The sequence below is a fragment of the Echinococcus granulosus genome (assembly GCF_000524195.1).
Source record: "Echinococcus granulosus chromosome Unknown EG_S00028, whole genome shotgun sequence".
In the NCBI taxonomy this organism is placed as follows: domain Eukaryota; kingdom Metazoa; phylum Platyhelminthes; class Cestoda; order Cyclophyllidea; family Taeniidae; genus Echinococcus; species Echinococcus granulosus.
This window is the reverse complement of record NW_020170408.1, coordinates 257,910-273,972: the sequence shown is the minus strand read 5'-3', so window position 1 is coordinate 273,972 and position 16,063 is coordinate 257,910. Positions and strand designations below refer to the sequence as shown.

Below are 16,063 nucleotides of genomic sequence, written 5' to 3'. Positions count from 1 at the left end.
CTATGTCTGTGGTTTAATCATCATGATGGAGGACGGTATTTTGTTTAAATCCATAAAATTGTTGCTGTCTCTATCTACAGCGTCATCTAAACGTGCAGCAGTCGGTAGGTGTGGGACTTTCATCGTCTCGTTGGAGTGTGAATTGGTGAGATCCAGATCCCGTGAGTCGTTGATTTGATTGATGGAGGAGGATTTGCCGGCAATTCGACGACGTCTATAATCTGTGTGAGTTTGTGCCAACCTGACACCGCCATCTTTGGCCGCGTAGGGACGATTTATTGAGGGGAGTGTGGACTGTTGTGGTGAGATTTTCATCCTAGACTCTTTGGATAAGTCTCTCAAGTTGTCCCACCTTGGTTGTCGTAAATTGTCATAAATAGGCCTCCTGGTAAATGACATCTCCGAGTCATCCGAGTTATTCTGTAACAAAGTCTCTTCACGCCCTAACAGCGATCTTGTTTTTGTCAAGGTTGGACGTCTATCCGCTTTTGATCCTCTTCTTGGGACACCAAAGTCGATGGCCTTCCCTGCGCGTCGATCCACGGCAGAAATGTCCCATTGAGATGTCTTATTGAAGGAGTGGGGATTGTGTCTTCCGCTGCTCTCTGATTCATCCTCCGAGGAGGAGCTTCTAGTGGCTGTCTTGCTAAACGTGTAGCCTAGTGATGGTAAAATGTTTTGTTCTTCTATCACCTCCTCATTTCCAACCGGTTGAGTGTGCCTTTTCGGTTCCATGCTTTGATTTCGCCGTCGTACACGTGCCACCGGCTCTAGACGGCGTTCATTCATCTGTACGCCATTTCGTTTAGTGTACAGTAGGTTGTCAAGCGTGCGCGACGCCACATCGTCAATGCTGGAGCCGTGGGATGCCAATGAGATGTCAGAGACCTTCTTCTCCAAATTACCCGGGTTATATCCATGTCCAGGGTTATATTCAAAGATAAAGGATTTGGGACTTTGTAGTTTATTGATTCGTGGATAAAGTACCCTCTCCTCCTGTTTATTCTCATCGGAGGAGATAGATGCTGAAGATCCGTGCTTCTTAGACGTCTCAAAATCGGGCGTTGAAACAGAGGTCAAGCAGTTCTTCACCCTGAGGGGATTCCCTAAAGGCATCGGATTGGCGACGTTTCGAGCCGCCATGTTAACATGTAGTGAGGGGGGAACAATTGTCGACACTGGAGGTGCATGAATAGGAACCACCGTAGCCAATCCCCCATTCGATACGGCTGCCTTATGAGGTGGAATAATCTCTGCAGGTAATGACACTTGGCTGGAATCACTGAAGCGTTTACTCAGGGCTGCAGAGGGGCTCGAAAACAGGGTAGATCGAGGGAGTTGGGCCAATTGGCTATGTTCGTTATGATGGGTGGGTTTGTAGCTGAACCAGGAGAAAGTTTTGGCCTGATCTGGATTTATCCGCTTCTCCGGTACCCAGTTGAGACAGGCCTCAATTAACTTCACCACATGAGTATTGTCCATCTTTTCTGACGATGTTGGTGTGTAGTCACTGTACTTGCCAGAGTTGTGAGACAAGGTACTGACAATGGCATGCTCTACTGACACTGCACCTGGTGGCTTTCGAAGGCGTCGGGTCTTCTTTGAGAGGTTGTGCTGGAGCTCAGCCACTTCCTCCGACACTCGACGAATTGTGCAGTAGTGTGGGACGAATTTTAGCGGTGTCTGTCTATCCTGTGGTTTGTAGTACTTTATCGCACCACTGACCTCATAGAAGTAGCGAGAAAAGACTCGCGATGATCCTACCATCGACCATGGAGGCATTCCCAACTTCTCCATCATGCAAGCCAGTTGATCAAACTCATCTTCACCAGGAAATAGTGGATAGCCTAAAAAGGAGGAATTTCAGTACCTTATTGACCTCTTAGAACACCTATTATCAAGTTCTACTCGAGCACGCCATCTACTACGGTTCGGTAACCATGGCCGTGAAAATGGATCGTGGTGAGTGGGATACCAGCATCTCTAGGAGAAGGAGAGGGAGAGGCGAGACAGGGGTCAGCAGGAATGATTCATTCATGCCGGTTGTTTCTGGAAGGTGGGGGGATTAATCATAACCGTCAGTAGGAGAACGATTTCGTGCTCATTGTACCACAAAGGCAAAAAAAACCTCCATGCATGCCAACTGGGTTGGTGCATCACCACCGTTATCATCAACCCGGAGGGGTGTCTTTCACCATAAATCCAAGGCGCAATTTCCGCAACCTTAGCAAGGAAGCCGAAGTTTCAACTGGATGTCGTAAATTAATTTGGAATAACCTTGAGGCATAAAAATGATACCATAACTCAGTTTGGAATAAGGAGCCCACCTGAAGAAGGTGGGAGAGAAGCACGGGGGGAGACGTGGCTTTCAGCCTGTTTCTCCCCGTCTGTGCTCCTCATGATGTTTACCGCATAATCCCTCACAAAGGTACACATCGCCGAGATGGCTCATTAACTTTTTTGATGGGAAGATGAGGAGGGAGGAGTAAAAAAGGGAGAGATATTCAAGTGGCCTTCACCACTACGTCATCTTTATCTGTGTATATTGAAGCTTCCTGCTACAGATTGATCGAAGACCTGACTTTACAACCCACTTGACCGGTAATTATTGCTCCATTTTTAAATCAACTCAGAGCGCTCTCCTCCTGCTGCCAAAAAAACCAACCGATAAGTTTTTGAGTTGCGCGTTAAGTCGAAATAGCCTGAAGGGAGGGGGTGAAGGGGGCGGGGCAGGTCAGGGCAGGTGGCTAAAACTAGAAGGTTAAGCGTGCTTTTCTCATCTGTGATATGCCCTCTCTGGAATATTGTGGCTTATTTTTTTTGGCCCAGAAATTTAAAGACCACAAAAGTTGGTAATAGGCCCTTATTGCTGATTGGCTAGTCGGCCTCCGAAAGTCCAGCCCCACAACATTCCCCTTTATTTTTTTCCAACTTCTTACTAAAAATGTCGGTGAGAATCAGTTAAAAATGACAAAGAAAATCTCCTTACTTGTGGATGGATGGAGAAAGAGGAGAAAAACGGGCATAGAGTTCCTACGTTTGAGCGCAAAAATGTCTCATTTCGACTTAATCCGTCACTAGGCGACTGTAGACTATTTACATCACTGAGATAATCGGTTTAGTGTTAGAAATTGAAATCAGGAGGACAAGAATGTTCGTCTTTTGCTAAAATGTGTAGCTCAAGAGTTGACAGCTTGGCAGGCACGCAAGACCACCACTTCCATAGCCCCCTAGCAACCATGCGAGGCGGCATTGAATATGCAAATTGCCTGCCTGTCATCGGTTTTGTGCACTCACCTCGTATCATTTCGAAGATGAGGCATCCGAAACTCCACATGTCGATTGGTTGGCCGTAGTCCAAGCGCATTATAACCTCAGGTGCCCGGTAGAAGCGGGATTGGATGTAAGGATAGCACTGCTTACCAACGAAACACGAGGAGCCGAAATCAATTATCTTGACATAATCACGAATGTCGTCGGGACCGCCGTCAGCGTCGCGACTGACGAGGAGGACATTCTCCGGCTTCAGATCACAGTGTATAATTCCCGCCTTCCAGACGTAGGAGAGACCATCCAGGACGGAGGCCATGAGCCGCCTAACCCTATCTCGGGGAAGACCCTGGTCCTTCTTGTCCTTGATCAAATCGTACAGGGAACAGCCGAGCAGTTCAAAGCTGAGGCACATGTGCTCATGATACATGAAGTGCTCGATCAGCCTGACGATAGGATAGCGATCCCACGAGCCCTTCGGATTGGGATTCGCCTTTTGAAGCAGCTCGAGAATGGCTATCTCTTCTTTGGCCTGAAAAATACACCGTATTTAAGAAAATCTTTAGTTGTGTGGCTGTTCTGAGTTGGGTAAAGCAACCATTCGAAAGGGGTGCAAATGGCCGTGTTTTAGCGAAGTGAAGGCGACTTCGAATGTGATAAGTTTTAATAAAACCGCAACGTTTTTGGCGATGGTACATGATAGTTAGAAAAAAAAATTGGTTGGAATATTAGATTGAATGTAATTATTCTTTTTAAAAAATTTAGTCTATAAATACAGTGAACGTCACTAAAACCTCCAAGCTCCGAGTTCCATTCAGCAAAGGATGCTGAAACGGTGAACAAACGCGTCAACTTTCCCATCCAACTGGGAGGCATTGTTGCTAGCTGGAGTAAAAGTAGGCAGGAGGAGTGAAGTAAATCAAGGAAAGAGGAAGTCCTCGTTCCCAGCTATGGAAACAGGGAGTACGCTCATTCTCACACCTCAATTCAGTTCTCCATTATAGTCTTGAAAATGTCCAACCAAGAATTAAAATGAAACCGAAAAAATGAATCACCTTGTCACCCACCACAAGGGAGGGAAAAAAAGAATGCCTGTGCTAGCTGAGGCCGATGAACAAACGCCACGTCAACCGCACCTCCACTGCCATTCGTCATCCCATCTTGCGGTTTCAAATGAAATACAGAGAATCGCGAAAAAGGAAGAAGCGAAGTCTCGAAGTCGCTTATTCCCTTTCCCCTTGCTAATCACTCACCCTATGCATGTCCCTACTCTCTTTAACCACATCTCCCCCTAAAATATTTTTCAAACAGTTAGTGGGACATTGTTCAAAATAATGTCCCGAGATGATTAGTCAAGTACATAAAATATTACTCAGTAGGGTGGCGGTTATTTATGCCAAATAATACCGCAAACAATACAAGGCCCCAGTTGCACTCATTCTTGTTAATCCTATTAGATAAAATTATGATAAAAGCAAATCTTCCTTCATTTGTTTAAATATTCACCTTATTTAACATACCTTGAGTAGTTGTTTAAAAGGGTAGAAGAAGCTGGTCGCCTCTCAAATCACGTTTATTTTAGCAGTGATACTTATCTCTACTATTTAAAATTAAATAAATCCTAAACCTTAGTTTACTTTTTTATACACTTTTGAGGACACAAATAAGTGGAGGGTTTATTCTCCTTGCGGGGCTTGTAGTCTCGTTCCAGAGGCACTTTAAAAGCACGTCCTGTCCTCTCAATTTTTTTTCTTTTCTCAGATAACAGTCGCGATTTTTTCTAAATTGTTTAAAATGAAGCCAAAACTCCCAGACGTTTTCAAAATGGCAACCTACCAATGACCCATATGGGCCACCAAAAGCAGTTGGGATCAGTCAGCGTTCAAAAACCGCCTTCGTTGTTTAAGGCGATCGGCGTTCCGCGCAAGGAAAAAGGCCACTTTTCTTAAGACTAGAAGACATCGATAGCTATTTTTTCAACCTATGACAAAGTTTGACTCATTCCAAATCCTATTTTTTCACCTTTTTGGTTGTGCCACGTCCTTATCTCCATGTTTGCGTGTGTATGCGTTTGGCGATCCCAGGCTTGATAAGCAAAAATTAATAATTCTCCCTCATTAGTATTTTCACATTTTTGGTCTGATAAAATTAGATCAAACGAATACGAATTTGTTTTAAAATTCATGTGAGTTGCAGGCGTCTCGTGTGTCCATGGCTATAGCGATCCAGCCCCGACAAGTCGGAACATCTAATTACGTAATTCAGAGCAATGGGTTGGTGTTGAGTTCTTCTTGCCACCGAGGCAATCTTGAGTTTTGACAATGACCGCAACATGTTCATTGATGTTTTTAGTTGAGATAATGGCTCTGTCGTAATTTTCATGGTAACTACCACCACCGAGAGAGGGGCTTGTGGAATAGGTTCGGTGTGGAACACCACCATTCAGATTTTAGCGTCCGATGGGATTTTGTCTCAACAGGGGAAGAGTTACCACGATGTCGGGGTTTAATCCACACAAGTGGACGGCTTTACGGGTGATCCAGTGGTCAAACAAAATGATTACTCGAGGCATTACAATTCCACGAAACCAATGAACAAGTTACCCTTTCCTTAGTCCTTGCCACAATCCACGGTTGGGGATATAAAAAAAGGAAGCATATCAAGACAATGCGAATTTTGTAGGCCTCATAAAATTTCAGTTCATTCAGTAGCAAAGAATTAGCTCAACTCCTACTCGTCGCTTTCCCCCACGGCACCCCATATCTCAACGAGTCCGCTGCCTCTCCAATGAAACGGGTTTGTCGAAGGGCCCTGCATTAATAGGTAGAAGTGTGGCGTGAGGCAAATTTCTGTGCCTACAAATGTCATTTCTGAGGCTGTCGCTATAAGAAATTGCGATGCCTTCACCTCTCTCAATTCTCGAGTGTGTGAAAGCTCAATTTCATCATTGTTGTGCCTACTTTTTACCTAACTGAGGGAAGGCGGGGGTGGCGGTGGCAACCGGAGTGGCGAAAAGGCGCGACTGGGTGTATCCGCCACCAGTAAAACCTCCTATCAGGGAGTCATATCCTTCCCCCCCCTCCCCATCTGCGCCTACGCCTTCCACTTCCCCTCCTTTTTTCTCCTCACTTTTTTCCATGAATCTATGACGAAAACGTAGGTAGAAGTGTGTAACTACTGGTGAGGAATTGCGTACTTCTAGGAGATATATCACGAGATCACTGTTTTATTCTCTCTCCCCTCACGACATCTGCGAAGATACATCTGCACCTCAATGCAAGAGTAATTTTGTACCGTCCCGCTTCCTCAGATAAAATCGCCCCACTTCAGAAGGTGACAAGGAAGCTCATCAAGAAGGTGGTCGGCAAGACGTAGAGATTCGGTAAGGAATGGAGAGGCCATACTCTGACCGACTGGACCTCAGCTCTATCTTAACTTTCGAGGAAAAAAACCCCCTTTGGTGGGAGCACTGATTGAGTCAATACCCACAGTGAGGAGTCAATCTTCCAAGCTACTTCTTGCCAGTTATACAGGCAATAAATTATTTTCCACATTAAAAAAGGTGTTGTAATGCTGAGAACGCACCTGAGCGGTGAAACGAACATCGCGTCGAACGACCTTGAGGGCACACTCCTTGTCCTCCTTGTGATCGATCACGAGGATGACATTGCCAAAACTGCCTTTACCCAGAGACCGGATACACTCGTAGCGGTAGTCAATGTGATCGTGCGGTACCTCATGGTAGGTGGTATCTATAAACCAGAAAAAAAGAAACAAAAATCTTTTCCATTCACATCCTCGCTTTCCCTATCCACGAACTGTTTTTGGCCTCGCCTGTGTTATAAAATCCGTTTTTTTACCGACGTCCTCCTCATTTTGCGGCATAACTGTCTTACTGGTTTTATACTGCTAAGTAGAGTAAATTTATCTCCAAAGTGAAAGTATTTTTGCTATTTTAAGGCACAATAACACCGCAAGTGAGTGAAGCCGCACTTTGACAGCTCTCTGACTCACTCAGGCAGCGGTTTGAGTGAACTTCATTACGAAACATGTCATCCCTCCTCAATCCTTCTCATTTGATATTTTAACTGCCAGGATCACCTCCATGGTGCTTAGGTTTCACAATCGCCAGAGAGTCCTTTTGATCAAAAAGCACTCCACATTTACTAATCAGACTCAGTGACAAATTTCACCCTGGTGTGCCTTCAAATAAACGCGGCTTGATCACCGGTTGTGTCATCACGACGTGTCAATGGTGAGAGGGATTTTCTGGGGACCTCGAGAACCACCAACCACATGGTGAGTTATGTCGCAGCCAAAGGCGATGACACCCTCGATTGCCCCACAAATCATGTCAGCTAAAGAACATCGTTGGGTCTTTGAAACTCTCAAAAGACATTCTCACTTATTACCTTAAATCGAGATGGAAATGTGACAATTTGTCTAAAGCAACAATTTCTCCACATGATTTCTTTACTCACGGTAAAACTTAATTATTGTTTTTATTATTTGTTTATATGCCATGCTACGGTATTACACAATAAATTGAGGCCCAACGGTGTCATGTGACATGCAAAATAACTCGTGTGGATACTCCACGCTTATCTAGGCAATTAACGCCTACCTTTGGAGATTTTTCGACCGTTTAAACGAAAACTCATGTGTTTGGAGGACTCCTTTGGCATGTTCTCGCCTTGATAATAAATCTTAAAAGATAGAAAGAAAAAAAAGAAGGAGAAGCGCTTTAATCGAGTGGAAAAGTGACTTAAGATCCACATTCTTTGACAGCACCGAATGGTGTCACATCTTGCGCAAAAAAAAAAAGTGGCCACAAATTCCAGGTCCTGCACTAGTGAGAGTAACGTTTTTTTGTGCATATTTTATTTCATTTTTAAAAAGTTTCATACATGCTTGCAGACAAAAATAGACAGAGCCACGTATGAGGGGACTGGTTTCATCCTGACGCCCCCAAATTAACTAGTCAACACTTGAAAATGCAAAGTGAATTTAACTGGTAGACAAACTAGAAGCGAAAGGCAACTAGTTTTCACCTTGTTTTCCACTTTTGAAAGCTAAAATGCCGAAAGAAAAGGTAAGAAAAAAAGGAATCAGGATTGTATAAGCTAAACACTAGCGAATGCTTGATGCATACAGTCGACCGAGTTGGATTTTTTTTTTGGTTTCATAACTATGGATTACAAAAAACATGATTTTTAGGGCCAAAGTTTAATCCATTTAAATGTACATAACACCAAAGTGTGCTTAAATTTGGTCGAATGTTGGCAGAGTAAAGTTGTGCCTCCTCAAAAGCAAAATTTTGAGCCTAAATTGAATTTCAAAAAGTTTTTGATAAAGTAAGGAGAAAAAACTGCGAACAAAAACAGAAGATTGTTCTTTTATTGGAGAGATTTACAGTTAATTGGGTACTAAGTAATTTGGAATGATGATTGACAATAAAATGAAAGCCTATTTGAGTTTTTTCTTATTTTAAAACTGTAATGGCGGAGAGAGCCCTCATCAACAAGGAATCTTAGCTTCTTGAAAATTTTATCGGCAAAAGTTTAGCCATCCAGACCGGATTCAAAGTCGCCAGATGGTGGTGATTGCTTTCAAGGACTGAAGACTCCTCGTTTTCCACTAAGTTAAGGTATATTCAAAGAGGCTGAGACAACAAGGCCACTAAACAACTAACCAGCTTACCCACCAAACAATCAACCAACTGGCTTTCCAACTGCACACAGGTGTGAATACCAACTCAAGAGTAAGTGGGGTAGAGAGACTTAAATAATATTAATTAAGGCGCCTAAATAGGTGCCTCAACAGCTAGTAATTGCTACTGACCCATGAAGAAACCCTTTGAGCACAAGGCCGTCATGAGTTCTCAAATGCATTTGACGTTAGTAGCGACACACTCTCTTCACAAACTGCCCCTGCCTGTTTTCTCACATTTCTGCCGACAAAGCGCATAAATCTCCCAGTGGATGAAAAGGCAGACAGAGGTAGCCCTCATCTTTGCATTAGAGTTGGAGTTTTTAATCAGTGGTGGCACCTTAACATTTGATGCGTCACAGTGGTTCCGCACTACTGATTGTCAGGCAAATTTTGTGTATTCGACAGAGGGTGCGTCTGCCTGATGTAACTGTTTAGTGAATGAAGGCATGAGGAACGCATACAGACACACACACACACATGCAAATATACGGTATTTCAAATGACAATAAACTGTCAATCATTTGTCGTGAAAGTAGGAGAATTTCACCGTTTTTTACACAGTGTGTTCCATAACGTCAGTTGTTAGATAAAACCGACAAGAGGCACAACCCCCATTGACCTGCATTCCTATTGGTTAGTAGTTGGCCAATAAAAACGCCACATCAACCCTCCTCACCAATCATGTTGAGGCATATGATAAATTCATCAAGATTCATGTCACACGTACAAAGCGAGACCTAATTTACATAGACGCAACAAATCACCTCGGTGTCGATAGAACTAGTCAGATGAAAATCATGTGCAAATGTGTGTGCGTGTGTGTGAGGCCTTGGACACGCAGGCACATACCCACACACATTAGGCAGACCACATTTCACAGCTTAAGTTGGGGCACTTTTTATTGCATTAATTCATCAATTAATCCGCTCATTAGCGCTGTCAAACCTTGACAACTGGAGTAGAGGTGGTAAAACATTGGAAGAGGAGGAGAAGGTGTATTCCACTAATCTGAGGAGAGAGGTCGGTGCTACCTCTCAAGCCTAATCAATAGGTATATGTAAATAAGTGGCGCACTTCATTGTGTCTTTAGTAGTGCTTGCGTGTGTGAGTGCTAAATGCGTATGTGTGCGTGTGCGTGCATAGGGCCTGATGCAAAGTGACTGCATGCATGCCTGCCTTGCTGCATGACTGGGTAAATGGGTGTTCGCACCCAACTAGACGTCTATGAGCAAAGGCACCCAGAGGTTATGGCCAATGCGACGTCACTGATATGACTGTCATGACCTAATTTAAAGGAGTGAGAATACCATAGGAATCTTCAGCACCGAAGTGGTAGAATAAAGCATTTTTTTACAGTTGTCAATCCCTTTCGCCCTAAGCCAAAAGTTCATCTGGTTATTCCATTAAAATAGGCACTTATTTGTTGCGAATAAATTTAAGGTGTTACCTATTTACGAACAAATAATCTTAGAAAAAAGTGATGGTGAATTTGCGTACCTACATTTGTGTCAGTGTCGGCGGCAGAATGAGAAAGTGCCTAACGTGTGAAAATAGTGTGAAAATTTAATGCATTAACTTATGCAAAACCAAAAGCAAAGCAAAAAGAATTGTTCTTGCGGATCAATTAGCCTTTGTTTCTTAGCCTAGGAAAATTATTTAACGTTTGATTAAAGTGATCCTCAAATAAGTCGTATCCAATTGCGATACTCATGCATAAAAAACAAGGTGAAATTAGTTGAAGCGCTAATGCAAGTATTCAGAATATTTTTCGATTTTGAAATAAATTACAAGTCTTAGTATTATAACATAGATTTCGTGAACAACTAGGTATAGCAAGCAAATCCAGCGCGGGAAAATTTAGATACCAGAAGAATTTAAAACGAAAAGACAGCCTAGAGAATTATATAACGCAAATTTGGTCAATCATCAAGGCTTGAAGTAGGTGAGCAAAACATTGGTAAGAATGAAAAAAATTAATTTAGATTTGTCTCAGAGGAAAAACATACAAAAAACACCAACAGAGTATAAAAACAAAGAAGCACACTTACGACTTGGCGTTTTGGTGGCTCATCCTTATCTCCGCCAGCTAACAGACGATTGGACTTTGCAGTCCCGTCCAATTTGCTGCTATTTTTTGAAATGGAAAATATTTTCCTTCGTTGAGATTCGTCGGCAGTTTCTTGAACAGGCTTATTCACCATCTTATGATTTCTCCTTTTTTTAGAAAACGTTTTGGGATTTTGTTGTTGAAATCTAGAGATAATATTGCAGCTCCGCCTATCCGCCAAATGCCCCCCGCATTCAAAATGTGCAGACTCGACGGTGATAAATTCTGTTAAGTTTTACAAACAAATAAGAGGTTTTGACTAAAAAAACATTTCCGCTTGACCTTACAACAATCTGTTTAGTTTGTCATTCTTAAAAAATTGTTTTAGTAAAGTTTATTTTGAGAAGCCATTTAAAACCTACCAAATTATTTTCTTAGGTACAGTTCATTCTTTCTTATAAACCGAACTTGTTTAGGCCTTTGCAAATCTGGGTTTTGCTAGTTTGGCTACAGAGCTGTGCTAGTTTGTGTGAAATTCTGCATTTGTTTTGATTAATTACATCTGTATCCTTTACATGCTTATTTAGGAACGGGATTTCCTTAAATTGTTGTCATTCTATATCTATACTCCAAACTGTCTGCATAAAGTTACCTTTTTTACTATTTTTATGCTGAAGAAAATCCAATTTGCTGAATTCCGGACAAAATTCCCAATCGTCGAGTAAATATTAAATGAGTATATGCACCTCAAATTCCTAACTGTCAATGTTCCCCACACTGATGCGATTTTGTTATATGAAGACTTTTTGCACACTTCTTTCCTTTTATTGCATTTAGTTTAAGTAGTGTAATGGAAACCAAATAATAGTTTATTTTGAATGCATCAAATTGTACATGTCTCTTGGCTGATTGGTCTGCTGAATGTTGTGAATTCGCAACATATCTTGAAGCAGAATTTTTACTGTCTTGATAGCATATTCGCATTATTACTCCAATAAGGATCTAATCTCCGAGAGATGAGTTGTTTGTATAATTGTAAACCGGATCCCACTTCTAAACCAACACGTAGAGAAAGGGAAGAGGCACCAATTTTCATGATACGGCTCGAAACAGGAGATGTGGTATTCCCTCCTGTAAATCTCTGTGCGGATTTTGTCGAATCCTGTAAACAACATAAGGTCATCGGTGAAGAAGGCAAACTCACGCGATACATTGTTAGTGAAAATTTGGAATATGTTCTTCAAAAAAGGTCGGAAGAGCGTGATAGAGAACGCTCTGACGACTCGTTCCAGTTAGGTCAGATTTTGTTCGAGAAAGTTAGCTCAGTCGGGATACTTAATCTTTCCTAGGGTAGTTATTCTCAGGCTCTTGTGCACTTCAAAGATGCTGTACTAAGGTATGATGATCCTCGGGCCAAATATCAGATAGGCGTGATGTTGTTTGATGACTTGCTTGAGGGTGAAGACCTAAAGCAGTTTGAAAATCCACAGGTAATAACAGAGATTTTTTTCTCATCAAGTCAGAGAGCTGCATTTTACATGATGCAAGGGTTGCTGTCGCTGGATCGAGGTGTCGGTTCACCCCTAGGCAATGCTGAACTTGTGGACGCGGCTGCGTTCAACTTGTACTTAGCTTACCTTCAAGGCTGGGGGGTTGAACAGTCGGATGAAATTGCTCTCAAGTGGGTTACTTACACTAGAAATCCCCCCCCCAATACTTTTTCTTTGAAGTTTTGTTTCTAAGGTACGAGATGGACTCTGACCTTCCGCACTTTTGAATATTCTGATAAGTGGATAGCTTTATGGACTAGTGGTTTAAGACCCTTCCCCTCCCAGGATGCAACCGTGAACTACGAGTTGGTCTACTTTAGCGCTCCCCGACACCTCCCCAGATTCAGCAATGGGAGAAGCGTTTACTGTAGGTATGCAGAAGAATCATAGACATGAAATCGTAGCGGAAGCATAATCCGCAGACTCCATCTTCCCACAAATCCGGATTTATCGCAAGAATGGAACAAGAATGATATGGGGGAAGGAGTCTACTTATTCGTGATGGATACTGCTACAGATCGCTTCGAGATTTCTGAATATCTTCCCCTCTCCAAGGCTGACTGGATCAAAGAAGACGTTGTCTGAAAGGACAATGCTCCAATTGCTTTTCTGCAGCAAGATTCGCCTAAAAGCAACAGTATGATGGGGTCAGTCGGGGCGCATTGAACCTCCTACCCTTCCCCTTTCGACGATCGCTGTATAGAAGCCACAATTGAAGTAGACGCCGTTTTAACTCTTCGCCTGTGAGCCACCGTAGATTCAGCTATCTACAAACAGGTCTCCAAACCAACCGAAATTAGATACACGCATTACTGCCACCAATGCAGCACCCTAATTGCTCCCCAATGCCATAATAGGGCGTAACACATGAGGATACCGCATACTTTATTTCTCCTACACTAATTTACTCTTCTTTCAATAGCCATCTTTACTTGCTCATAACACACTACTCAACAGCTGTCATTAGTAGTATCGTCCAACCGCAGTACTGACGGCGAGAGATTAAAATCAATCTATCGTCTGCAATCCCCTCGAAAGGAGATGAACGCGTGCTTTGCATTTCGCCTTTACAAAAAGCTTTCTCTCGAGATGTCAAGAAAAAGCCTAGCCTGCGATGTCTCCGTTTCCGCGTCACACTTTACCCCCCCCCCCAAACTGTCTATTGTCCTTCGCACGTCCCTCTCTCTACACTCTTCTTCCATCAAGGACCCTATTCCGATTTAAAATAAGTAAAAAACTAGTCTTGATTAATTAAGTAAGCCAAATTCTAAATCCCTGTTACAGATACCTTCAGATTGCTGCCACAAATGGAGACACTAAGGTCTCTGTGATGGCACAAACAACAATGGGGTACTTCTACTCCTCCGCTGACCACATGGATTTGTCAAAGGCATTCTACTGGCACTCAGAAGCATGCCAGAATGGCAGTGTGGAGTCACAAGGTGAGTAATTGACGGGATTCTCAAAAAATTACCACGAAAACCTTTTCTTCTTCCAGCTGTACTCGGCGTTCTCCATATGTTCGGTCTTGGATCAGCTAGTAAGGACTGGGGCACTGCACTTAACTGCCTCCGTGATGCCTCTGAGAGAGGCAGTGTTTATGCTACCGGTATGCTCTCCTTCCTCTACTTCCGTCGTGCACTATACACCGTTGCCAGTCGAACTGCCTACTCATTGGTGGGAAATACGGAACTGCGAAACAGTCTAATGGTTGATACTCGAAACGGAGGTGGCAGCGGTGGTGGTGGGAGTGGAAGAGGTATTTTTGACATTCAAGCGCGATGCTTCATACAACGAGGTCTAACAGTGGCTTGTTTCATCTATGCCACTTGCCTGGATCGTGGGTTGGGGCTACAGCAGGATCGGGGAATTGCCAGCACGATGTACTCGCGGGTAAGTAGTCACCGAAACCGCTGTCTGTAAGGCTTGAACTAGCCAATCACGAGAGGCTGCACAGCCCTCCGCCACCTTGTTGGTCGTCACAGCATCAATCTTCCAATCAGAAGGCATCGTCAACAGTTTCAGTGGAAGGCCGCACATTAGGTCAGACGACACGTGATCAAATTCGAGGTTAAAGCTCTACCTGCTCATCAAAACAGCTCTTGTTAGCATCTTATGCGCGGAAGACCTTGATTTTCTTACCTGACCCTAGCATCACAAATATCACATGTAATCCTTACCAATTTACGCTAACCGCTTGCATCAGCTTGTGCGACAGAGACTTAAAACAATAAAATAGGCGTGGGATAATGGTTTTGATCCCGAGGAGTCGACCGATTTTTGAATTCTTTGCAACGGTTAAAATACAGCAGGATAGAGGTCATTTAAACTGGAAGACTAAGAAATGTCAAATTAACATACATTCCACTTCCTTAGTGATCTACTTGGCAACTCCTGTCTTGAAAAGCACAACCCTCACGAATCAGGGTTGCTAGTCTTCTGATCCCGATGTCAGTAATAGCGATTTACATCACCTCTGTAAATTATCCTTTGGGAGGGAGACGTGTTGATGTCGTGGCGCTCAAGGTTGGTAGATGCTCCACGTTCGGTTCACTTATTGAGACAACTTTCGCCTAAATTGTGGAAACACTTGCCTAAGAAGAGAGCGGGAAAGTGGATTGGGTTAGGGGCGTTTCCCACCCCCCCCCCCAGTCTCAACTTCGCCTTCTGATTAGTGGAGGCAGAGGGGTTCGACCAGTCAAATAGACACCGACATAACTATCCAACCTGTAATCTTGGGTAACTTCCATGTGAAACACTTTCCCTGCCCCGACTTTTTTTAAACCCTTCATCTGTCAGAGGCATGGTTCCTACCTTGAAGTCATTTTGTGATTGGTTGGTACGGATAATTAGGTTCAACCAATCAACGAATTAGTGGTTTTAAATAGACTTTAATTTGCATCATTCTCAAATTTCCTTTTCAGTCCGAAATAAATAAACAGCATTAACTGTGATATCTCCAAGTTGCTGTCTTGGACACGCTTGAGATTCTCTAGGACGTATTGCGTCACAGCCAATCGGTGAATAGGGGCTTGCCCACGGGTAAAACAAATCTCCCCTCCAATTAACTCTTCTCGGAGGTCTTGTAGTAAGTCATGAAAGGAGACCGGTAGCGATTTTCTCCCTTCCTAGTAAAGGTTCTCCTTCTATCAGTCTTACGGGTCATTTGCCTCTAAGGGAGAGAAATCCTCCCGACTGCTTGAGAAAGAGGTCTGTGCTCTTGTCCAGGAAATAATTGATTCTCTGGTAGATACACCGAAACCTGAAAAATGAAATGTGTTTGCCATCATTTTTTATCGCGAAAATAAAACATCGGTAGTAGTTGTCACAACTTCGGTGTTGTTGCATTCTACCACGTTTTCATCACATTGGCGGTGAGAGTTAAGCCCCTGCCCAGACGGCGACGCCTCAAATCACTTGTGGTGTATGATGGTGACACTGACACACAGAGCGAGGTTAAAGTTCACATCCTAAAGCCGAAATT

At 43.2% G+C, this 16,063-nt stretch overlaps 2 protein-coding genes across 2 annotated transcripts; one reads left to right on the top strand and one right to left on the bottom strand. All coding sequences in view use genetic code 11, as the record gives it.

Annotated features, from left to right (window-relative positions):
• On the bottom strand, nt 1-11,183 carry EGR_04464 (Dual specificity tyrosine-phosphorylation-regulated kinase; the record flags this gene model as incomplete). Its single annotated transcript, XM_024493713.1, has 5 exons — nt 1-1,847; nt 3,298-3,802; nt 6,856-7,022; nt 7,895-7,976; nt 11,031-11,183. The coding sequence occupies 5 exons, from the start codon at nt 11,181-11,183 to the stop codon at nt 1-3; spliced, it is 2,754 nt and encodes a 917-aa protein (XP_024351827.1).
• A 940-nt stretch (nt 11,184-12,123) lies between these two features.
• EGR_04463 (LRP2-binding protein) lies at nt 12,124-14,502 on the top strand (the record flags this gene model as incomplete). Its single annotated transcript, XM_024493712.1, has 5 exons — nt 12,124-12,345; nt 12,379-12,519; nt 12,553-12,710; nt 13,864-14,021; nt 14,078-14,502. 5 exons carry the CDS (start codon nt 12,124-12,126, stop codon nt 14,500-14,502), a joined length of 1,104 nt encoding a protein of 367 aa, XP_024351826.1.
• Between the last annotated feature and the right edge of the window lie 1,561 nt (nt 14,503-16,063).